Source organism: Nothobranchius furzeri, chromosome 4 (assembly GCF_043380555.1).
Source record: "Nothobranchius furzeri strain GRZ-AD chromosome 4, NfurGRZ-RIMD1, whole genome shotgun sequence".
In the NCBI taxonomy this organism is placed as follows: domain Eukaryota; kingdom Metazoa; phylum Chordata; class Actinopteri; order Cyprinodontiformes; family Nothobranchiidae; genus Nothobranchius; species Nothobranchius furzeri.
In genome coordinates, this window is record NC_091744.1 from 62,819,988 (window position 1) to 62,845,946 (window position 25,959).

The 25,959-nt window shown below is 41.8% G+C and overlaps 2 protein-coding genes across 21 annotated transcripts in view; both read right to left on the reverse strand.

Moving 5' to 3' along the window:
• The window catches only part of LOC107388604 (zinc finger protein aebp2), a 35,234-nt gene extending 18,531 nt beyond the window's left edge, over positions 1–16,703 (reverse strand). Inside the window, exons 1-5 of the mRNA XM_015964171.3 lie at positions 16,060–16,703; positions 15,388–15,601; positions 14,985–15,092; positions 11,749–11,935; positions 8,752–8,876 (exon numbers count right to left, since the gene is read on the reverse strand). Coding sequence (XP_015819657.1) covers positions 8,752–8,876; positions 11,749–11,935; positions 14,985–15,092; positions 15,388–15,601; positions 16,060–16,601 — 1,176 coding nt within the window. The 5' untranslated portion in view covers positions 16,602–16,703. The remainder of the gene's footprint in view (positions 1–8,751; positions 8,877–11,748; positions 11,936–14,984; positions 15,093–15,387; positions 15,602–16,059) is intronic.
• Positions 16,704–18,973: 2,270 nt separating this feature from the next.
• The window catches only part of LOC107388605 (pleckstrin homology domain-containing family A member 5), a 121,890-nt gene continuing 114,904 nt past the window's right edge, over positions 18,974–25,959 (reverse strand). For 13 of the 20 annotated variants that reach the window (XM_070550318.1, XM_015964174.3, XM_015964186.3 and 10 more), the window contains 6 exons: positions 24,894–25,103; positions 24,635–24,790; positions 20,995–21,128; positions 20,603–20,745; positions 20,298–20,373; positions 18,974–20,135 (listed from right to left, as the gene is read on the reverse strand). In XM_070550318.1, the coding sequence (XP_070406419.1) occupies positions 20,018–20,135; positions 20,298–20,373; positions 20,603–20,745; positions 20,995–21,128; positions 24,635–24,790; positions 24,894–25,103 (837 nt within the window). In that variant the 3' untranslated portion in view covers positions 18,974–20,017. Of the gene's footprint in view, positions 20,136–20,279; positions 20,374–20,602; positions 20,746–20,994; positions 21,129–24,634; positions 24,791–24,893; positions 25,104–25,959 lie in introns of all 20 variants that reach the window. The other 7 variants (XM_070550322.1, XM_070550323.1, XM_070550321.1 and 4 more) reach the window with 2 other exon arrangements.

Genomic DNA, 25,959 nt, shown 5'->3' on the forward strand with positions numbered 1-25,959 from the left:
AAAGAAAACAATCTGAAGTTGTTTTTTTTTTTATTTACCGGTCCGGCCCTCTTGGGACTAGATTTCCCTCAATGTGGCCCCTGAGCTAAAATGAGTTTGACACCCCTGATCTACACAATGCCCGGTCATCTACATACCTAATTCCACAATCTGAGTGGAGTTTCTATCCTGTCTTCTAAAGCCCAGAAGATTCTGCAGTCCTCGTTGACATTTCAGGGGCACAAAATATCAGCCTATGTTCCCAAACAAAGCCTTCTTTTGATAAGACCGCAGGATTGCACACTCTCATGAAAGAAGAACTTTTACAACTAATAAGTTAAATAATCATTAAATAATAATATGGTTGAATGAACAAATGTTATGTGAATACTAATATTAATGTTTGATTAATCTGTGCTTAAATTACTGTGGTTGAAATGAATATTATGTTATGATCAGCAATGTTAGATTTAACAAGTGAATAACTATCTACTGACAGCTCACATACTCAGACACGTAACGATGACAAGGTTAAGCGAATATCCTGACATATTGCGTTCTGTTCCACCAATCAGAACTCCTGTATCGGACGCGAGGCGTGTTTTCTGAGGTTTGTTGCTAAAACCCTTTTCACATGTCAAATTCTGATTTGTTAGTAAATCAAAATATGACGATTATTAAAACAGGACTCACTTCACCGTGAGTCAGTTCTTGTGAGTTCTTGAGAAAGCTTCGGACCGGCCATCCGGAGCGAACCCTCTTTAACCCAGAGCATATCTGACAAGCTGTCAAAAACCTGTTGCACGCTACAGCTGACCGCAAAAGGTTCCATCAGAATAAAGCTGAACCAACTTCAACTCCTTAAGAGTTATTCCTAAGACGCAAACAACTGTGGTGACCTGGAGACATCTTGAGACCGGTCTGGTCGTACAGCGGTTTCTCCTACGGACTTCGGTACCTTTGGGGTCCACCTGACTACCTGACAGTCCGGATCTACAACGGGGGTCTCCGATGAAGGGTACGTAGGCTCACAGATTGCGCCTGATGTGGTTTTATAAACCATCAATTATAGTTACAGCAAACCAAATTCACCCCCCCTCAGAACTCAGTTTCTTCAGATACGAGGGCTTCTGATAACACATTCGCACATCACATCAAGTGTTCCTAGCTGTCATGTTTGAATTGTTTAGAAAATACATTTCTAACTTTTTATAAACTAGACTCTCTTCTTGAATTAATATGAAGTGTGTTTGATCACTGAAAAAGCAAAGAATCCTAATTCTTCTGATTAAACATTCAAAGACTAATAAGGTTTATATCCTATTTTTATACAGAACATCACAGGTTATTGGTCATAAGTAAAGGTAATATATTAAGCTTAAAAGCAACAGTAATTACTCCCACGACATTCATGTGCAGCTTTTTGTTTAAGTTTAATGTTTCACTAAGATACAGAGCAGTTTAGTTTTGATACCTTGGGTTACTCCCAATCTAACCTTTTAACACCACGATAATACCTCCATTTTTCATTCCAAGCTATACGTTTAACAATTCCATTTGAAGATGAAGCTTTACCTGTTCTTTGAGTTTTAGTAAAACTTCGTTTTGTGTTTTTGAAGAGTTTTTACTTTTCTGGAAAAGCAAAACCTTTTCTACAAAGACAAATACTCTCCCTTTAATGAAAGTTTTCTTGTCCATTATAGAAATATACTCATTTAGGGATGAGATTTATTTAGTTGTCTTTGAGGAAGGCCCTTTATTACTGCCTTTTATACACCATAAATAAAATGAACACCCCCCACCAAAATAAACCATCACAATTATCGCTGGACAGATAAAATTTCAAACCACTTTCTTTCCCGTACTAAACTGCAACATAGTTTATCCTTTCCAACTTTTTATGCATATTTTCATCTTTAAAGCATCACCCTCGTTGGATTGATTAATCTATTAGATGTATTCTAACTTACAAATTAATTGGCAATAATCAGAATTGTGTATAAAAAATTTCTCATTACAAATTTGTGACCTTCAACAGTCATAACACTATAGAGCTGAAAACTCCTCCAAATCAAAGGTAGCCCACACCTTAGGCTGTTTCACATATTTGGCAGCAGCATGTAAGATGGAGAATGTTATTCTTAAGCTTTGCAAAGCAGCAAGTCGTATCAAACACAGAACTACATGGGATCTTAGCTCCTGCTCATGTCTAAAGCCCTGCAGGCAGGCCTAAAAAGAAAGTCAACCAGCTGCTTTACAGCCCTTTTAATTAAAAACACATAGTCTGTGTTCACTGTTCATTCAACTCCAGGTTAACGATCACAAATAAAGGATTCACTTTTACAGGGGCAAAAACGTGTAGGTTAAAGGCAAAGAAATAGACGTGACCTTGTGTTAAAGGAGGAAGAAGTGATTTGTGAGCTGAGTGGTCTCATCACAGCAAATCTTAATCCTGCATTAACCCAAGGAAAGGAAGAAACAGAGAGGGGGAGGCAGGAGGAGTACATAGGGAGTGAACAGTGGATATTAGTGTGGTTTGGAAACAGGCAGTAAAAAAGGGCTGAAGGCAGGGGAGGGTGGGTCTGCTAAAACTGGGTGCCTGTCTGGAGTCAGAGGGTCAAGCTGTGGATGACGCAGATTGGAGCAATAACAAAAATATCCCATCATAAACATTACTGAGCTGGTCTGATGGGTCAACAGGTCCATGAGCCAAACTCCACAGAACCCCTGCAGTTCTGCTTGGTCTCCCCAGGCCTGGAGGTTCCACTGGGTCCTGGGCTCTGGTGGAGCACCGCAGTTTCACCACAATCCTCCAGAGGTTACAGAGAAACAGGACACATGCCACTCTTGTCAGATCTCCTTCTGATTCCATGACCTGACCCTGATTTAATCTCTACATCTTCTCAATCCAAACCTTACTCCGTCCACGTGTTTGTTTCTAATTTTGGCAAATTATATCTCTTTACACTTTCTAAATTTAGCTTCACATATTGGTTCAACACTTCAACAATACAACTTCCTCTCAAATCTAGACAAACTTACACACACACACACGCTTACTCTACAAATACACCTCACCTCACACACCCACATGTTCAAATATAAATAATCCAGAAGGCCGAAGCTCATACCAACCCAGCTTCAATATCCATCATGTCTATGATGCTTAGGGGCAACACTGATTTCATAAACTTTATCACACAATTAGGATACCACTAGGGATGGTTTTTATAGAACTGAAGCTGTCCTGGCACATGTGGGCATCCAGCTTGTTCACTTGGTATGCTGAAGTATGACATATTTAATCTATTCAAAAACTGCTGACATGGCCTGCTAGCATCAGTTATCTACCTTAACTGGTGGCTTCACAACTGCCATCTAATATTTACAACCCTAGCCCACCACCAAGCAGCAGGGTTTGGTATTGTGAACAATGACATTTCTTTAGACTTTGCTTTGCTTTCTGAGACGCAGGAGTTGAACCTTCTTGGGTGTGTGCATCACAGAATGTATTTATTTATTAATAATGTTGTAAATGGATGTTTGTGTTCTTTGGCTACGGCTCAACCTGTGCAGCCACTGGTTAATTTGGCTCAGAACATTTAAAGCACATAACAAAGCTCTGTAGTTTTTTAAATCCATTTGTAAACGATTTACTGCATGTTTCTTATTCTTTTTACTATTAAGAGTTTATCTAGAGCTTTAATTGTCTTGTTTTAAATTAAGGTTTTACATGCACATCTTGGCCCAGACTCCCTTGGAAAAAAGGTTTTTGTTCTCAGTGGGATGTGACCCAATTAAATAAAGGTTAAATAAAATATTTCACATGTCCACACTCAGGCTGAATAGATCTGTTGAACCTTCATTTTGAACAATGAATGCAACTATTATGGTTTTACAGAGAGGAAAAAACCTTGAGGTGGGAGCATGAACTCATTTTGTTATTTGGACAGAATACATATTTATATAAAGAGTTTTGTTGAGAGGTAAGTGTAAAATAGTACACATAAGCAGTTTTAAACACTTCACCACTGGGGCCTGTAACCTCAGCTCAGCACTCCTTGAAGCACAGAAGGTAGCTTTTACATTTTTCTTTGTTAACTCTATAGTTTGTACTCTTTCTTGCTCAGACGTCTCTGGTAGTGGAAAAACACAACTTCTGTGTTTAGTGGGTGATTAATCTAAAATCCAACCAGACATCCCAGTGGCATTAGGGTTTATCTCATGTTCTTTTGTAGTAAAATGCCACCAGTTGTGTTGTGCTACTCTTACATATGTGATAGGAAACAGTTCTGGGAGAACTACATTAGTAACTGGTTGCTAACACATAAAACTCTGCAGCTCTGCTCTCCGAAAAAGTTAAACCACCTGTAATGGCTGAAATTACATTTAATACTTTGCCAGGTTTCTGATATCTTTCAGGCTCATAACTATGAGACCATTTACAATTTATTTAGCAACTTAACTGTGTGAATTCACATTTTAATCAACTTGTTTCAGCTTTCTTTCTTTTACAGTTAAAGCTTCTTTCTGGAGTATTTCTCTTAGCCAATGGCACCATCTAGTGGCTGACAAGCGCATCACACAAAAACGCTGTTCCTGTTTTTTTAAGATGGCGACGTCATGATTGTTTATAAATGTGCTTCTGTAGCCAACAGAGCTAAAACACGTTGTTTTATGAGTATTATTCTTATGTCATGTTGTATTTTCATATATTTATATTTTAGAGACTTACTTGTCCGTGAAAAGTTCATCAACTCTGCATCAGCCGAGGTATTCCTTAAATTTGAAGCACATAAGTGGTAGTCTAACGCTATTGGTTAGTTTTGGTCGGCGCTCAGTTTCCTATTGCACGGAGCTCTGCGGGGCAGGGGGCGTGGCGTGCTTAGCAAAAAAAAAAGACGTATTGCTTACATTTTATCACAGTACATGATGACACAATCACTTTTACGGATTTCTGACAAATCATACATAATTTCTGAAAGAGGAAAACTCCAGAAAGCAGCTTTAATACAACTGATACTAACACTTGTTCAAGTCACTGGAGGTTTTAAACTGCAGATTTCACTTCTTCTGCCTTTTTAAACAGCGGCCACATAATGCACACATAGTATACAAATACAAAACTTAATACAGTAACAGATGGACAGTTGCATCAACATGCAACAAATAAACAACCATGCTCTATTTCTGTTTAAAGATAGTCACAGCAAACCAAACCACTATCTTAAGAACTTCAAGGGTTAAGGAGGTTACTCATGTGTCTCTGCTGTTTGAATGTCAAAGATTATAAGGGAAAGAGTGCCTCCTGGTGGATCTAATACAGCAGCCATTTAAAGAGCAAGTAATGCCTAAATTAACTTCTTTTTGCTGAGAACCTGTACAGATGAGTGTCTTAATGGTGCTGTGCACGTGTAATCATTAGTGGCAGTTAAGTGCCACTTACATTAAATTCAATATTTCTGCCCAAAACCATAATTCTATCTCCATCTTCAGGTTGCAAACTCTGCTCCACATTTATGTAGAACCAGCTGTGGCTGATGGCTAAGCTGAAAAACGTGATGTTATCAGCAAAGTACTACGAGGCTGCACCGCACTGGTCTCCAGGTGAGGCAGCCGCACCTCCACCTGGATCAGCCACTCACCTGTCAATATGACACGCCGACTCTCTGAGCCGCTCGCCTCCTTGAAAAAAATGCCCTCCTCCCCTTTTCATCTAATGATCGTGGTTAACAGGAAATCCTCCAGAATGCTGCAGAATCTATGTCTGCTTTTCTCCTGAGCGGTAAGTCTTGTGAGTGTGTGAGTGCGTGCACGCGCTCGTTAACTAGTTTTTAGATTGAAAAACTCCCACAGCACACGCGGGGGGGTTGAGGGGGGTGCGGTCTACTACTGCCTCAGTGCCGCTCTCTCGGTCCGCCAGGAGACGCCTCTTTCAGTAGCGTTTTGCTAACAGGAAGTGTGGATGAAATACATCCCCACCCAGGCATTGACCCTCACTTTAAACAACCCTGGATATTACAGTTTAATACACTACTAGGATTTGAAACACCAGTCAATAAATACCAAACAAAGGATCTCACATGAATTACCCAAAATAAGCATCATCTGACTAAATCTGACTTTGATGTAAGAAATTACTTCATCAGACCAGTCTGGTTCGCAGATGCTAGAGGAGGTGAGTTCTTCATTTTGTTTTTAAATAATCACCACAGCAACAGCCGTTCTGGTGTTTGAGGAGGCTGTGGAGTTGCAAGCCTGTTCTTGAGACTCAGACACATGTAACATGAAGAAGCTATTTCTCTTTTACAAAATCTCTAAAAATCTTGGTTCATTTTTACTGCATTTCATTTGTTTTCCTGCAGAAAACCTCTCCAACAAAGTGAATTATAAAGAAACGAAGAAGTGGTAAACCACCCCAAGTCATTAGGGACAATGCATCAATAGCCTCTTTCATAAAACTATGGTGCCACTTTGCTACAAAGTGGAGGTGGAATCTGGGACCCTTTGGTCATTGAAAGTGGCCAGCTTGGCCTGTGCTGGGTGGGGATTGCTTAGTCTCTACACCTACCTTGTCACACAAAAATTGACTATGATTCAGAAAAGCAACTAAATAGAAAATAGCATTTATTTCTCTGTACTTTTTAAAAATCTTCATTCATCCATTTCCTCCGCTTTTCCAGGGCTGGGTTTATGGGGGCAGCAGCTGAGAGGCCCAGACTTCCCTCTCCTCGGTCACCTGGGAGAGCTCCTCAGGGGGAATCCCAAGGTTGTTACCTGGCCAGTCAAGAAACATAATCCCCCCAGTGTGTCCTGGGTCTTTCTTTAGGTCTCTTCCCGGTTGGACGTGCCCGGAAAACCATAACAGGGAGCCGTCCAGGAGGCATCAACACTAGAGTTGGGCACCGAGCATCGATCGGAACCAGAACCAACTGTTAGTTTTCCCCGGAATCATTCAAAGTTTTTTTTTTATTTCGATTCCTAGTTTTGATTCCTAGTATGCCGGTCGGAAGAGGAATCCGAAGCCGATCTCCATGAAAAATAAACGTGATCTGCAAATTGTGATCAACGCTCTTCAGGGATGATCACACCAGCCGTCTAGAATAATTAAAGTCATCATGCTAGAGAAGCTTCTCTGTGGTGGACCACACCAGCTTCTGCCACAATAAATAATAATAATAATAATAATAATAATAATAATAATAATAATAATAATAATAATAATAATAATAATAATAATAAATCACACACAAATTTGTGAAAATTTTAATTTCCTTTTTGAACTATTTCTGTTGAGAGTTTTAATGTTTAAAATCTGTTAGATTGTTACTGACAGCAGCTACATTTCAGGCCTAGTCCACACGTAGCCGTTTTTTTTTAAACGAATATCCGCCCCTCCAAAAACTTGCATCCACACCACCTCGTTTAAAAAAAAACTGTCCACACGTACCCGGATAAATACGTTGTTAAGGACATGCCAGACCTGTAGGCGGCAGTACTTCCCCGTTCTTAACCCCGTCCTTCGTCTGTGGTCTTCCGCAAGGAGCAGTAATTCCGCTTGCAAAAACAAACAAGCAAAAAGCGCTTGGACAGTTGATAAAGCGAGCGCAGCTCTGAGGGCTTCCATGCTGTCGGCTAGTGTAAACACAGGTCGCACACGTGATGTCAGCATTTTTTGTCGCGGAAAGTGACGTTGCGGACCTTAAAACTCCGGTTTTGTCTGTCCACACGCAGACACCCAAAACGGAGAAAACGCAGATCTTCACTTTGGCCGGAGTTTTTAAAAAGATCCGTTTTCGTGTGAAAAAACTCCCGTTTTCGTGTGGATGACAGGCCAAAACGTAGAACAATATCTATGTTTTGGCAGATCCCCGGCTACGTGTGGACAGGGCCTCAGTTTCACTTTCTGTTCTGACTGAATGCTGCTGCAGCATGGAGGTGTAGTTCTCAGTCATCCTGGACATGATCATCCTGAGAGTTTTAGCTGAAAACAGCTGGACGTTTCTGGATATGTTGGAGACATTTAGCCTCTCATCCCAGAGGCTTCTTCCAGACTTTGGTTGTGGTCAGTAACAAACACACTGGTTGTGCTGCAAGTCTTTTTCTTTTTTTCTCCAAAACATGTTTTTGTCTAAATGAAGGTGATGTCATTGTTCATAGAATTAAAATTCATGTTGAAGTTAAGATTGTTTTATCATGTAGGACCTGTGGTTAGCTAGCTCATGTAAAGCATGTCATGTCTTGAAAGAATCGGAATCGGGAATCGATAGGAACCGGAATCGAAACGAGGAATTGGAATTGTTCAAAATCAAACGATGCCCAACCTTAATCATAACCAGATGCCTGAGCCACCTCAACTGGCTCCTCTCGATGTGGAAGGGCAGCAGATCAGTCAGCTCGGCCTGTGCTAGGTGGGGACAGCTAACCCTCACACAACCATGGAGGCAGTATTATCCTGATTTACTGCCACAATGTGTCTTCTGCAAGAGGCTAAACTTAAAATAAGTAATAAAATTAGAAAATACTATCAGATTTTATTTTGGTCATGAAAGCAGGACATTTAGGTGATGCACAATTCTCAGCTACCTTTAATTGTCTACACTGGACAAGGCGTTTTATTTTGATAAATCCAACTTTGTGGGAAGACTTAAAATCCAATTCTAGTTTATTTCCTACTTTCGTTCTGTAACTAATTCTGATTCTAGCTTGCAGATTAAAAAACACATCTTCTCCTTTAGACAATGAAACAAGACAAAGAGGTAAAGCGCCTACCGTACTGTGAAAAACAACACTGTGACCATTTCCTCCACTTTCTATGTGGGTGGCGAGGTTGAGACTGACGGCTCTGTGGCGAATAGCATCCATCGTCTGGACATCAAAAAAGTCCTGGGGCCTTGCTAGAGGGACCAAACAGAAAAGAAAAACACACACACACACACACACACACACACACACACACACACACACACACAAAGGGAAACAGGCACAACTGTGGTTACGATGTCTACAAGTGGCAGAGTTTTCGTGTATTCAACTATTATCCCATCACAATGGTGTGCTTTAAAAACAAAATAAATAACTTTAATTTGACAGATGCTAAGAATCAGGGGTGTCAACACCAAACATCCCTTCGTCTTCGTCTTCCTCCGCTTATCCGGGTCCGGGTCGCGGGGGCAGCATCCCAACTAGGGAGCTCCAGGCCGTCCTCTCCCCGGCCTTGTCCACCAGCTCCTCCGGCAGGACCCCAAGGCGTTCCCGGACCAGATTGGAGATGTAACCTCTCCAACGTGTCCTGGGTGGACCCGGGGGCCTTCTGCCGGCAGGACATGCCCGAAACACCTCCCCGGGGAGGCGTCCAGGAGGCATCCTGACCAGATGCCCAAACCACCTCAACTGGCTCCTTTCGATCCGGAGGAGCAGCGGTTCTACTCCGAGTCCCTCCCGAATGTCCGAGCTCCTCACCCTATCTCTAAGGCTGAGCCCGGCCACCCTACGGAGGAAACTCATTTCAGCCGCTTGTATCCGCGATCTCGTTCTTTCGGTCATTACCCAAAGCTCATGACCATAGGTGAGGATTGGGACGTAGATCGACCGGTAAATCGAGAGCCTGGCTTTCTGGCTCAGCTCCCTCTTCCCCACGACAGATCGGCTCAGCGTCCGCATCACTGCAGACGCCGAACCAATCCGCCTGTCGATCTCCCGATCCCTCCTACCCTCACTCGTGAACAAGACCCCGAGATACTTAAACTCCTCCACTTGAGGTAGGACCTCTCCCCCGACCCGGAGGTGGCAAGCCACCCTTTTCCGGTCGAGAACCATGGTCTCAGATTTGGAGGTGCTGATCCTCATCCCAGCCACTTCACATTCGGCCGCGAACCTACCCAGCAAGAGCTGAAGGTCAGAGCTGGATGAAGCTAGGAGGACCACATCATCCGCAAAAAGCAGAGACGAGATTCTCCTGCCACCAAACTCGACACACTCCACACCACGGCTGCGTCTAGAAATTCTGTCCATAAAAGTGATGAACAGAACCGGTGACAAAGGGCAGCCCTGGCGGAGTCCAACCCTCACTGGGAACAGGTCCGACTTACTACCGGCTATGCGGACCAAACTCACGCTCCTCTGGTAAAGGGACTGAATGGCCCTTAACAGAAAGCCACCCACCCCATACTCCTGGAGCGTCCCCCACAGGGTGCCCCTGGGGACACGGTCATAAGCCTTCTCCAAATCCACAAAGCACATGTGGATTGGTTGGGCAAACTCCCATGCCCCCTCCATCACCCTTGCAAGGGTATAGAGCTGGTCCACAGTTCCACGGCCAGGACGAAAACCACATTGCTCCTCCTCTATCTGAGATTCAACTATCGATCGGACCCTCCTCTCCAGTACCTTGGAGTAGACCTTTCCAGGGAGGCTGAGGAGTGTGATCCCCCTATAGTTGGAACACACCCTCAGGTCACCCTTCTTAAAGATGGGGACCACCACCCCGGTCTGCCACTCCCTAGGAACTGCCCCCGATGACCACGCAATGTTGTAGAGACGTGTCAACCATGACAGCCCTACAACATCCATAGCCTTGAGATACCCAGGACGAACCTCATCCGCCCCCGGGGCTCCGCCGCTGTGTAGTTGTTTGATACCTCAGCAACTTCTGCCCCCGAGATCGGACAGTCCATCCCCAGGCCTCCCAGCTCTGGTTCCTCCTCGGAATGCGCATTGGTGGGATTGAGGAGCTCCTCAAAGTATTCCTTCCACCGTCCGACTATAGCCTCAGTTGACGTCAGCAGCTCCCCATCCCCACTGTAAACAGTGTGAGCGAGTTGCTGCCTTCCTCTCCTGAGGCGCCGGACAGTTTGCCAGAACCTCTTTGGAGCCGATCGATAGTCTTTCTCCATGGCCTCACCAAACTCCTCCCACGCCCGAGATTTTGCCTCGGCAACTGCCACTGCTGCACCCCGCTTGGCTATCCGGTACCTGTCTGCTGCCTCCGGAGACCCACAGACCAGCCACGCCCTGTAGGCCTCCTTCTTCAGCCTGACGGTTCCCCGAACCTCTGGTGTCCACCAGCGGGTACGGGGGTTGCCACCACGCCTGGCACCGGCCACCTTACGACCACAGCTAGCAACAGCCGCCTCGACAATCGCAGAGTGGAACAAGGCCCACTCGGACTCAATGTCCCCCACTGCTCTCGGGACGTGGTCAAAGCTCTGCCGGAGGTGGGAGTTGAAGACCGTCTTGACAGGTTCTTCTGCCAGGCGTTCCCAGCAGACCCTCACTATGCGTTTGGGTCTGCCAGGTCTACGCGGCATGTTCCCTTGCCATCTGATCCAACTCACCACCAGGTGGTGATCAGTTGCCAGCTCCACCCCTCTCTTCACTCGGGTGTCCAAAACATACGGCCGACCAAACATCCCGAAATATATAAAAGCTCTGGCACAGTGGAAAAGACCCAATACTAGTAATCTATGGTAATTATCCATTTATTTAGATTTTACAGATACTCTTTTCAAATCTGATTTCATTTATCGTTAACAAAGCTTAGAGAATCACTAATTAAGAGGTAGAACGAGCTTTAAAGACAATATGTAAGCTACAGGACAAAAAAGAATCATGTAAAAAGAAAAATCTAGGGAGTTTCATTACTTTTATCAGCAAAAAGAACCATGTTAAAAAAATAAAGATTGGGGCACTTTATCGAATGACCGACAGTACCGCAGGATTATACCAATCTACCCAAAAGAAAACAGGTTAGAGCTCACTGATACCTACGTAGGGTCCACCTGCGTTTATTTTTAAGTTTCTTCCTCTTGTTGAGTCCAGCCTTTGAGGGAGACTCCTCCTTGAGTCTGGCCTGGCTGGACATTTTGGAGGAGCTCTGCTGGCTGAAGTGACTGGGAACATGACGAGCCAGTCCCCCTTGGGAAGCAAAGCTGGCATTGCAGCCTCCAACTACACACTGCATCAGAAAAACACAAAAGGTTTATATATGTACTTATGAGCTAAGGTATGACTGTGATCATGCATCTATGCTACAAACTACTAGTAAAACGATGAATAAACATAAAATTTGAAATCAAAGTAAATAAGCTCCCCGTTATAGGCTGGCTGCACTATAAGCTTTAAAGGGGTTCTAGACTAAATTATGTTTTATTGGAAACTGTTCTTTAACCTCTATACAGTAGGGATGTGTATTGGTGACATTCTGGCAATATGATATATCACAATTTATTGCAATACATTCAGCCAGACGATATCAGTGATTTTTTTCAGACTGAAGTTATTGTAGGATAATTCAATAAACAGTCTAAACTGATACGCAACATGTTTAACGTGAGATAGCTGAACCATAACAGAGGGATTTACATTTCAGCGGTGGAAACAAAACCCATTGCACACTGCTGCTGACTAGCAGTCGGCGTTTGAATTGCACCAAAAAAAATTTAAATAAATAAAATACAAACGTTTGCATGTAAATTCTTCCAAAAATTGGATACGCAGCTTTTGAATATCGATAGAAATGGCAGGAAAACATATTGCGATAAATTGCCACATATTGATATTTTCTCACATCCGTACTATACAGCATATGAAACTATGTAGGGGCTCAACATTAATGGACAAAAACAAACCCATAACAAAGGCCTACCATGAAGAGAAAAGTTAACCCCACCCACTCATTAAGGACATTAATATTAAATGAGCTATGTGCAGACTGGCCGGTTTACCTAGACAGCTCTATGACGCTGCCTGAAGCTTGGAGCTCCATACACAGCCATTTACAGTATTTGGATAACTCAGTAGACAAGCTATGGATTTGTCTGACACTCATTCATACCGGATATTCCCAGAATATTCAGGAATGTTCCAGGTGAAACTCAAAAAACATGGTCAGAAGTCCATTTATTTCAGTAATTCATCTTTGACTGAGAAACCATCTAAAGGCTCGGGAACCCTTTGCAGAAGTTTTGGATTCATTAGCTGAATAGAGTGTGACAATTTGAGTCTATAATATTGACCCTTTTCACAATATTCGAATTGTCTGAGATTTTGAATGTAGGGTTTTTATAAGCTGTTAGCCAAAAACTTCACAATTATAACAAATAAAGGCTTAAAATTAGTGATGCACAGATATGCAATTTTTTGGGCCGATACCGATATCCGATATTAAGATTACTGTTATGGCCGATAACAGATATTTTTCGTTATCGATATACTGAAATGAATGCTTCTAAAATCAGTAGATTTTGTATAGAATGAAAATTATTAAAGCTGAATTTACGTTATTATGTACACATAAAAAACACGTTTACGGTTCTGAGATGATTACATTCGCTGTTCACATGACTCGACAATTACACATCACCCCCCTTCACCCTCTGAAACAGGCAAAAACAAATGGAGACGAGATGAAAAAAAATATCGGTTGTTAATATCGGCCCGGTTTTATTTATCGAACTGATACTGGTATGTTAAAAAATGACTAACATCGGCTGATACTGATATTGATGCCGATATACTGTCCATACCTACTTAAAATATCTGCTTTTCCTAAGAATGAACATTACAAAAATACGGATTTTCATTGGAAAGCAGGTTTGAGACAGCACAAACTTTTTGCTATGGTACATTTAGGTCTACTCAACCTAAGACAGCTCTGTACAGCATGGTTTGAGTCAGCCCATGTGAGCGTTTTGTTTCCATGCCAGCTCCATGACAGAAAGTGGCTGCCTCCTTACAGGCATGGGGGGGACTTGCGCGACTTGTACTTTTGACAAAATAGCATGAGGTGATCGGTAAACGGTGTAAGGTAACCTGTATGCTTCAGCTGAAAACAGTGGTGTTGCTCGACATTTTGCTCAGTTTCATGGCTTTTTGTCAGACTCCAAACCAGGAAACAGAAGGCAAAGAACTCAGGAGCAACCAGTGACTCCGCCCCCTAGCCAATCAGCAGCCAGAAGCACGATGCCAGCCCAACTCGGCTTTGCCAGGTAACTCAATGGAGCAGGGACAAAGTAGAGGGAAAATACCAAACTGCGCCCTTGGAAACTGTGGTCGGTCTGAGTTACTCCGAGTAGTGCTCCTGGAAAACTAGCTTTAGACACACCAAGCTGCCAATATCCAACAACGTAAATGTTGTTTTAATTCTAGAACCCCTTTAAAACCAGTCCCCTCTATGAAGGTAAACAAATAGAAACCTGGTCTCATTAAATAAAAAACAACAAGTTATATAGTAATTAATATACAATATAAAAACAAATATAAATGAGAATAATATAAGTTGGGGCATTTTTTATGGATTTGTCAACTTTAGTTGATTAACATTAATATTGCCAACGACAGTTCAAATTAACACACTTTTTTTAACAATTTAGAGTTACTGGAGACTGCTAACAGGCTTCTTCCCCATTTCTCCACAGCAAATATCAGTAAACAGACATAGCATTAGCATCTGTACCCTAAAAGTTACAAATAATGCTAACATAGTGCCACAGCCTACAAATAATGTAAATAATAATAATAATGTAAATCATATTTTTAGTGTAAATGGCCAACTCATAATAAAGTGGTGGCAACAGAACAGAGATGAACAAAATCATCACATAAATTAATCTTTTAGCATTCATTAACACACATGGTTACCGGGCAGGAAGTTATCAGGTGTCACATCTAAAAGGATCCCAGTGGAATTGAGCCTTAAACATACGCTGTTGTAGGTTTTTGTGACAGAATCACTGATGATCGTTTTTCATCAAGTCCTGCATAATCTAATATCAGATTGCTTGTGTCTTTATCACAAATAACTTTTTTGATTAATTAAATACTGTCAGTTAATTTAGAAGAACCCGTTTTTTGTTTCATTCGATTCAATTAATAAAATTATAGGTTTTATCAGAATTCAGTTGGTTTCATGTAATAAATGTAAACTTTAAAAATACAAATGACATTCTCAAAATTAAATCCAGCACTTTCTGAGGAGACCAATGCGATTATGATTTTAACTTCACCTTGAAGGGTTTATCTCCACTGTGGGTCAGCATGTGTCTCTGGAGCCAACTCTGACTGGTTGAGGGTGTGTTATATACCTTACAGCCCTTCCACAGACACACAAACACCTGGGAAACAAACAAAAACAAAAGATAAGCAATTATAAAGGTAAAGAAAATGTTACATATATTTCCACAGAGTTGTTTCAGTGCAAGTGCACATTTAATGCACATTCTTTATGGTTGTGTTCAGCACTTTGGTCTACTGATAAGGTCATGGAAGGTGCTTTATAAATAAAGGAAATGAAAGAAATTTTGCTTCGTGTTATAACTGCTAAGCTGCAGATAAAACGGCACAGATTTGGAAAGAAAACGTGAAAAAGATCAGCACAAAGCTCCTCAGAAACTTTTTAAGTCTACCGACCCCTCCTCTCTGCCCATCCACGTGAATGCCCCTGATGTGCTCGGCCAGATCGGGGCTGGAGCTGAAGCATTGTGGACACAGGTCCCAGCAGCAGGGGTAAGCCATTGTCTTGGTTGCAGAAGACCGTGCACTACTCTGTCCATTCAACAGGGCTGGGGTGGAACGTCCGCTGGACACGATGCTCTCCATGTCCATCAGGGTACTGCTGCTTGTGCTGAAAAAGTCAAAAGCAATCAGAGTTATCTAAAAATATGAGATCAGGGTGTTGCACAGACATGAAGAGCAGATGCATTTATTACATTTTCCACATCACACAGATACAAAGCGTGGAGGCCTCTTCAGGCTGGAACTGATTCTCTATGCATGCCACATTCACTCATGCCAGAACAATTTTATGCCACATTTTCACCAAAACCTTTAAGCCCCAGTTATCTTCGTGAGAGATCGCCTTTCTAATAGTATTTTAATGTCTGTTAATAGTTACATCTGTGATTGCCACATTGTCACACTACTGCTGAAACAGAAACATGAACGAAACTGGTAAAACATACTCAAATCAAGTATTCTCTCAGCCTACATCTAGCCATGTGTTGGCTGTTGTAAATAAACAGTAAACTTGTCTAAAATATTTCTTTCATAGGATCATCATCTCTCCATCACAGCCTGACCCACCTGTCCTCTGAGTCCAGGCGGCTTAGTGGTTCCCCATCTGAGGATGAGATCTCCAGGCTCGTCCGCCTCTTGTCCCCCAGCTCTCCGCCTCCACCGCCGGGCTTCTCGTTCCCAACAGCTGCGCTCTTTTCGCAGTCTATTCCCGAACACCGGCTGCTGTCGTCGTCCGGTTCCTCCTTGGCGTCTTTCATTGAGATGTCACCTGTATGTTCGGTGCTGCCATCTTCCAGGCTCGGCCGTGACTCTGCTCTTTGCCCCGGTTCTTCAGGAGCGGTCGTTCCCTCCGGCGTGACCGCGGTAGCACCGTGGTCCTTGTCCACCTCCCTCGCGGCCTTGTCTACTGATGTAGCGGGCTTCTCTTCTTCACTGGCCTCAGCGTCCACCTCTTCCATTTTCGGCTTGATGCTGCTGCCTCGTTGTTCTGTTTCCGGCTCATTAAGGCCCTCTTCTTTCTTCTTAGCGTCCTCCTCGTAAGCTCCACCGGGCGGCACGCCGTCCTCAGCTCTCAGGGAGGTCGCTTCCTCGGCTGGTACCGCGGCCATAGCAGTGGCAAACACAACAAGAGACACTTTCGATATTAAAATGTCACGCTATGGCCAAACCATTAGCTTCCCTTTCAGCAGGAAGGCGGGGCTAAACCACAATGTCTGCTCTCTGATTGGCTAAACGGAACACGAGGGGGAAACTGTGACGTTGTTATTTAAAGTTTCCATGTGTTTGGGAGATTCACTCACGTTTTATTGTTTTTTCACATCATGCACATTTTGCTTTTGCGCAGCTGTCCTGTAAATACAGCTTCTTTTGAAATGAGATTTTCTGTTAAACACAACATATTTCTAGATTTACATGTAAACTATAAAACACATTCACTAAGAAGCGATTAACGCAATTTTCTTCTCCACAACTGTATGTTTTATTTAAGGTTTATCCAAACTGACAAGCAACGGAATACTTTTCAAGCCTATAGATCCCTAATTTAGCCCAATCAACACGTTCTGTGACTGTGTAATACCACTCTGTACTATATTTTTGCATATCAGTAATTTAACATTTGCGCTACTATCCAAAATTAGATAGAACTGTTTGTAACGTTGTCACAAATGAACAAGAAAATTTTAACCACTAGATGGTACCAGAGTACTATTTGTAAAGATCAGAAACTTTTTTTGTGCATGTTTTCTACGCTGTTAAAATTTAAACAGCACAACATTTCTCAACACAGCTTGTTATTATCTACACTAAAGCTAAATATGAATAAATGCATTTGGCTGTTTCCTGGTGTCTAGAAACTAAACTACAACATTCAACAGCATTCGCAGCCTGAAGCACCAGTGCAGAAAAATTGAGCGCTTGTGGAAGAAAACCCACCTCCACGTCCATCTGCTGCATCTAAAGGATCTTCTAACATCTTTTAACTCTGCAGTCAGAGACGCTAGGGTTTCCTATTTCTCCAAACTGGTGTCCCAGAGCAAAGGGAATTCCAAGGTGCTGTTTAACACCTTCAGCAGTATTGCCTCTCCTACAGCCTCCATCCACTCTGTGCAAATTTTCTAACTTTCTTTGTGAACAAGTTAATAAGGTTAGATCTAGCATCTCTCCTTCAGCCAACCTCACCCAACTCCAACCAGGCCCATCATCCTAGATAGCTTTGCTCCTGTTTCTTTGCCTGTGCTAACCAAACTAGTTTACTCTATGAAGACCTCTGCATGCCCCCTCAACATCTTACCCTCGTCTTTGTTTAAAGGTGCTTTTCAGTCCACTGGTCCCAGCGTGCTCTCTATAATTAATGCTTCCCTGGTTTCTGGTCAGGTCCCTGCTTACTTTAATGTGGCGAGGTGAAGAAACAAGGGCCCAGGTGGGATTTTATCCCCAGGCAGGCTCCTGGGTGAGAGTTACGCACACTAACCAGTCAGTCAAAGGGATATCCCTGAGCTGGGAACTTTCTACAGCTGAATGAAGACTGAGATCCTCTTCTGTGCTCCAGACAAGCTGGTTCCCAAAGTCAAAGACGCTGTTGGTCAGCTTTCTTCTCACACCAAACCATCTGTCAAGAATCTTGGTGTGACCTTTGACCCAGCTCTCACCCTGGATTCTCATGTTCTCTTGTTCGTTCTTCCATCTCAGGAACATTGCTGAGTCCCATTCTGTCCCGCTCTGAACTTGAGACAGTTCTCCACACCTTCATCTCCTCACGCTTAGACTACTGTAACTCTCTTTTCACGTGTCTGAGCAGAACCTCCCTGAACCGTCTACAGGTGGTTCAGAATGCCTGTGCTCGGCTTCTGACCAAGTGCTCCAAATACACCCACATCACCCCGCTTCTCCTCCAGCTTCACTGGCTGCCAGTCAACTTCAGAGTTCATTTCAAGATCCTGGTTCTGGTCTAAGGGGCCTTACATGGACAAGCACCATCATACATTGGTGATCTTCTTAGTCCCTACACCCCCAGCAGGTCCCTGAGGTCCAGTGATCAAAGCATACTGGTTGTGCAGCGCACCAGGCTAAAGACCAAAGGTGACAGATCATTTGCTGCTGTGGCCCCCAGACTCTGGACCTCTCTCCCCCTGAGCCTGAGATCAGTGGACTGAGAAAAATCACCTCTTCAGGCTTTGGTGTGACTTTCATCACCCCCCCCCCCCCCCCCCAATTCTGCTCTTTCTACCCATTCCGCCTTTCCCGGGATCCACTAATATCCCTCTTTCCTATTAATTTTCTCTCCTCCTTTCCTTACATCTTTATTCGCAAATGGAAATGTTTTCTCATTTAACATTTTTTTTAATCATTAAAAAAATCTTTTCCAAATTTTAACATTTTGGTTTTGTGAAGCTCTTGTGAATTTTTTCTTGAGAGGCGCTATATAAAAGAACATTTCCGTTCTTCCTAAACTAGACATTTAGAAAACACAAGCAGGGAGTTAAAAACCGGCAACATTTATTTAACATGATATAAAACAGGTGGGATATGAACATTTGCAAACCAAAACCTGGTATGTAATTATACGCTGGACATATCCTCCTATCCAGATGTACCATGTACATTATATACACAGTAAACCTCTGATAATTACACTTTGTACACACACACACACAAAAATATCTTTACAAAGGCTTTGTGTTATTGCTTTTTACACATGCAAATCCTATTTATTTAGTTCCAGGGCTTTAAACCAACAACAGTATCAAGCTTTGACAAGTGTTCCTTCTCTCAAGTCAAATATATATTATTCAGTCAGTAAGAAAAGGACAGTGAAGAGTGACTCAAGTCAAGACATTCATGTATGCAGTAATAATATATATATATATATATATATATATATATATATATATATATATATATATATATATATATATACATAGGCAGCAATGTATAAATGATATAGGATCTTATTTTTAAATAACTGTAACCAGAAATAAGAACATACAACCAGTAATGTGGCTCTTCCTTTCTTATAATGGAAGGGTCTAATGTATATTTCTTACTAATTCTGTTATAGACAAATTTTCTTTACAATAAAAGGATAAATACATCAGGTTAATTCATTTTTCATACTCGAGAAACAAGCTGAATTAAATATTAAAAGATCTGGGAAAGCTCATATATTGCTGATATATCTTAAAATGTTTATTGAACAAGTGTGGAAATACGACTGGAAAACGTGACTAAAAGATTCAGCCACAAGCCAACAAGAGGTCAGTCTTTCAGTCTCTGTATGTACATCAGCACACATTCCAACAAGAACCTAATAAAACCTTACAAAAAATAAAACTTTGAAAAACCCAATCCGCACCAGTGACAGAAGGATAAGAGTTGAGGGGAGAGTTGCATCCAAGGTGAGGCCTTCAAAAAAAAAAAAAAAAAAAAGAAATGCCAACTAAATAAAAAGTTGGCACCAGAGCTTTAGATGTCACAGTGAGCGTACAGAAATCAGAGGTTAAGCCCTGTGAAGAAGTAGGCAGTTTCACTTCCTGTAGGCCAAGGCCTTGTGCTGCCCTCCTGGATGGACGTCTCCAGGAGGAGCTTCAGGTCTTCCCTGCTGTTCCTTCATGTGTAGGTCCTCACCGAGGCCAGAGCCTGAGCTGCAGGGGACAAGACCAGTCAAGTTTAAAATCACTCAGTACAGTTAGTAATCTAGTCATGTTACTAGAGAGGGCATTCCAGAGGATCCGTGTAAAGGCTAGAGCATAACGTGTGTTAGGAAACGTGATGATGAAGTGCCTTACTGGAGCTACTACACACACATGAAATGAGAGCCATCAGTGAGCTGAGGGGGTGTGCTGGGAGACTGTGGGGAGGAGGAGGACGACAGGCTTCTCACTGCAACAAAACACGTTCAACACACAGATGTGAAGAAATGAGAAAAAATAAAAAACTAATCAGATCAGTTACTAATCATTAAATGATCACATTAAAGCAAACACTACTTAATGACACTTGTAAGGAAATGGCTGTGTTAGGGAAAATAAATGATGGAGTTGTGTTTCCCAGCAGCTTTAGAGGAAGCCCATGCATGTCTTTGATATGCTCGTGTTCTTCTGAGATGTACCTGCTACCAGCTTGCTGCGTTTGGAGGCCTCTGCTGCTATCTCATAGGAGATATTAATCATCTTCTCTTTCTCCTGGATGGTAACCACCTCTTCGTTCTCATCCTCTGGGCTTAAAGCTAAACTAGGTAGCACATTTGGCAAGCTAGAAGACACAAACAAGTTTCATTACAACACACGCTGTGCATCCTTAATCATTTGTTGTTTTAGTTTGTTGTTTTAACAAAGTGGCCCAAATATCCTGAGATGACTCGAATCTAACCTGTGATCTCCAAAACAACTGCAAGTACTGCAACCACATCTTCACCAGGTTTTCATGTTTTTAACATCTGAAGGCTCAATAGCATGTTAGAGTTGATACAGAGAGAAAATCCAAACCTGTGGACATGTTTACCTGTTTTTTGCTATAAGGGCTTTGATGCGGTCCACTTTCTTCCGCTTATCGGCCTCCTGCTCAGGACTCAGTGGTTCCTCAGGGTCTGATTCTATATAACGTTCAGGAATCAGCACTTTGTCAGGAACAGAGAGCTGAAATGAAAGTTAGAAACACATGACACATGCTATAACATGGAGTTCAGTTTAGTTTAATCTGGTTTAAGATCCACATTAAAAAAGTACTACAGAGCAGCAGCAGCTCCTCTATAGGGTCTAAAGAACAATTTAAAGACCAAGTTCACTCATTCTTTTTACATTAGAATTATTAGAATGCTTTGTGTGACAAACTTTGTGGTAAAAAGCTATTGTGCTCCTGTTTCTGGAGCTAGCAGTTAGCCACGGCTCAGTTGAGCTTCAGACGGCATTATTTGGAGTCTTATTTCCTGATATTTGGACATCTTCCCTGATTGGAAAACAGCAATGTGACCCCACCTCTGATTCTGTTTTCTTTACAACGTTGATGTTTCATCTCCACAAATAACACAAGAATGAAGGAATTCTGCTGTGTTGTGCAGGTGCTAATGCTAAGAATTAGCTTCGGGTAGGTGAGACATGCTCTGCTCTCTCCTGGATGCTAAATCAACCACAACCTTCCCTAGTGGCAAGACAAGATGGGTGAGTCTAGCGTGAAGTAGATCCGAGTTGCTTTTTTAATCTGAGCGTTTTCCTGTCTATTCAGGGTATCTGCAGGTTTAAGGGAGCCAAATTTAAGACTTTTTAAGAGCTTTTTTAAGGCCACTTTGACCAAATTTAAGCTATTTTTTAAATTCAATTTGAGCTATAATTTTCAGCTATTGCCTGGAACCGATGCCAACCACGTTGCGAACATGGGATTAACCATCCAGTTACCATTAAACTTGCACTTCCCCATGGCGCAAGCTCCCACTAGCTTAACCAGCTAATGTGCTCATCTAAAAATAGCCCCCTTTCACAACCAACTGAATGTGCATGGTTCCGATTTTGTCAATATCATTCACAAAAAATGCTGAACACTAACTAGAAATTCACAAAAATTTTATAGAAATGAAATAATTTTGTTTATTGGGTCTTTGGTAATTTAAGACCTTTGGAAACTGTACTGAAGGATTATTAGTCATTTTTAAGGATTTTTTAAGGCCTTAAATTTGGAAAAGCAAATTTAAGACTTTTTAAGACTTTTGAAGGACCCGCGGATACCCGCAGGAAAATGGGATAGAGGAATATTTTTATTTTTATATTTTTTATATTGTTTACATTTAATGACAAAATGTGCCTAGAGTAACAAATAATGTGGACACCATTAGGGGTGTGTATAGACTATTATCTGGTGGTACGATATATATCACATTATGGGGTACTGCAATACTAAAAGCCAGATTATATTTGCAATTTTTAAGAGTGAACTTAATTGGAAAACTCAGGACAAAGACTTTCAAGAAACATCCAGTTTTATCGTGAGACCTCTTAGTTGCATCAGGATAAAGATGATTTCAAACTACTGCCATCTAGCGGTCGGACAGTGAATTGCACCACACAAAAGCAATACAGTAAATGTTTGCATGTAAATTCTCAAAAATTGATAAACTGCTTTTAAAAATTTTTTTGTATCATAACATAAAATATTGTGATATTTCAGTGTTTCAATGTTTTCTAACAGCTCTAGACGCTATGCAGGATTTCTTCACTTTTGGTGAATTTCTAAATTTCCTATGCAGTTTTATGGGAGCGCCTTAGAACGGTTGACATTTTTAAATACATGTTTTTCATTTCCACAACTTTAACTCTATACACATACAGTGGTGTGAAAAACTATTTGCCCCCTTCCTGATTTCTTATTCTTTTGCATGTTTGTCACACAAAATGTTTCTGATCATCAAACACATTTAACCATTAGTCAAAGATAACACAAGTAAACACAAAATGCAATTTTGAAATGATGGTTTTTATTATTTAGGGAGAGAACAAAATCCAAACCTACATTGCCCTGTGTGAAAAAGTAATTGCCCCCCTTGTTAAAAAATAACCCAACCGTGGTGTTTTACACCTGAGTTCAAGTTCTGTAGCCACCCCCAAGCCTGATTACTGCCACACCTGTTTCAGTCAAGAAATCACTTAAATATGAGCTGCCTGACACAGAGAAGTAGACCAAAAGCATGTCAAAAGCTAGACATCATGCCAAGATCCAAAGAAATTCAAGAACAAATGAGAACAAAAGTAATTGAGATCTATCAGTCTGGTAAAGGTTATAAAGCCATTTCTAAAGCGTTGGGACTCCAGCGAACCACAGTGAGAGCCATTATCCACAAATGGCAACAACATGGAACAGTAGTGAACCTTCCCAGGAGTGGGCGGCCGACCAAAATTACCCCAAGAGTGCAGAGACAACTCATCCGAGAGGTCACAAAAGACCCCAGGACAATTTCTAAAGAACTGCACGCCTCACTTGCCTCAGTTAAGGTCAGTGTTCACAACTCCACCATAAGAAAGAGACTGGGCAACAATGGCCTGCATGGCAGATTTCCAAGACGCAAACCACTGTTAAGCAAAAAGAACATTAGGGCTCGTCTCAATTTTGCTAAGAAACATCTCAATGATTGCCAAGACTTTTGGGGAAACACCTTGTGGACTGATGAGACAAAAATTGAACTTTTTGGAAGGCAAATGTCCCGTTACATCTGGCGTAGAAGTAACACAGCATTTCAGACAAAGAACATCATACCAACAGTAAAATATGGTGGTGGTAGTGTGATGGTCTGGGGTTGTTTTGCTGCTTCAGGAACTGGAAGGCTTGCTGTGATAAATGGAACCATGAATTCTACTATCTACCAAAACATCCTGAAGGAGAATGTCCGGCCATCTGTCCATCAACTAAAGCTGAAGCGATCTTGGGTGCTGCAGCAGGACAATGACCCAAAACACACCAGCAAATCCACCTCTGAATGGCTGAAGAACAACAAAATGAAGACTTTGGAGTGGCCTAGTCAAAGTCCTGACCTGAATCCTATTGAGATGCTACGGCATGACCTTAAAAAGGCGGTTCATGCTAGAAGACCCTCAAATAAAGCTGAATTACAACAATTCTGCAAAGATGAGTGGGCCTAAATTCCTCCAGAGCGCTGTAAAAGACTCGTAGCAAGTTATCGCTTATCAAACGCTTGAATGCAGTTATTGCTGCTAAGGGAGGCCCAACCAGTTATTAGGTTCAGGGGGCAATGACTTTTTCACACAGGGCAATGTAGGTTTGGATTTTGTTCTCTCCCTAAATAATAAAAACCATCATTTCAAAACTGCATTTTGTGTTTACTTGTGTTATCTTTGACTAACGGTTAAATGTGTTTGATGATCAGAAACATTTTGTGTGACAAACATGCAAAAGAATAAGAAAACAGGAATGGGGCAAATAGTTTTTCACACCACTGTAGGTTACACCCAAAAACAGACCAACCTTTGGCCCCGGAGTCATAGGAGAGTTTAGGCTTGTTTACAAACTAAGAAAACACAAGTCTAAGTTATAAAAGGAGTGAACACTGATGCATGCTGGGTGATGTTTAGTTGTTAAACAAACCTAGACACCAACAGAAACAAAACAAATCACTGAGTTGACCTCCGCTGCGCCTCACCTCTCGGTCCAGATTAAAATGATCAGCCTGTAAGGATTCTTTGAGACGAGCGATCTCCTCAGCGGGCGTCTCCCTCGCCACTTCCTGGTGCTTCAGAGAGGCCTCCAGCTCCTGGATGTCACTGCTCATCAGCTCATCTCTGCGTCTCATTTGAGACTAAAAATATGAAGAAAAAAGTATACGTGAAAGCTGAAATAACATCACATGATGTGATTTTTGCACACACATGACTCCAGGGCTACCATCCTTTTCCTTTTACCTGCATGCCGCGGAAATGATTAGTGAAGGAGTGACTGCGAGAGGGAGTGTTCTCCTGGCTGCCACCCCGGACATTGAGGGCTTTTTTCTTCTCCCTGAGGGAACCTTGCTGGTGGCGTCGGATCCTCTCCATCTGCTCCTCTACGCTCATTCTGGGCCGGCCGCCCTCTGCAGGAGACAGCTGCTGCTCCACTGCACTGCGTGGACGCTCCTAACCAAAGATAGAAACAAAGTAAATATTATTTATATGCTACCTTTGAAGAAATTAGGTTATAAAAATGAATTTACCAAGTGATATAACATTTTAAGCAAGGGAAAAACATCTCAGTTTAGATTATAGAGATGTCAGCACAACAACCTATTAGAAACCCCTAAGTGATATTTAAAACCTAGAAACACACATTTAATGACAATTATTTTCTTTAAATGATAAGATATGTCATCACAGTGAGGTCCTCTTTTGCCAAGCCTGAGTTGTAGAGATCCACGTGATTCACATTAGAGCTGCAAAATGTTGAGTTTGAGCATCAAAGATGGAATGTAATGAAGTACAAGTACTATGTTACTGTACTTACGTACACATTTTCTGTATCAGTATTTTACTTGAGTAATTTTCCTGAGGCCTACTTTTTTATATTTAGTCCACTACATTTTAAAGCAGTTTACTTTCTACTCTACTACAATTTCTAAAATGTTTTACTTTAAGTACTTTCACTTGACCTGTCAAAGATGAGAAGTTGATATGAGGATACTGTAGTGGATGATAAAGAGTTGCATTTTAATTAATGACCAGAGACATTAATGATCCATATCTAGTATGGACCCCATCTCTGGACACTGGCTTTTTAAATCAGAAGAGTGGTCCTTTTTATTACAGGGAAATTTAATACTCTTAGCATGAACTGAGAGACAAGAGGGAGAGAGAGAGACCTCCAACGTTTAAGCAAAATTTATTATCTAAATGATTTTAAACAGTTTAACAGGACTAACTCTCTAGTGATGGATGCTCATGGAATGAATGTGAGGTGGAGTGTGTGTTGGTGCGATGTCGGTTCAGAACCTCTGTT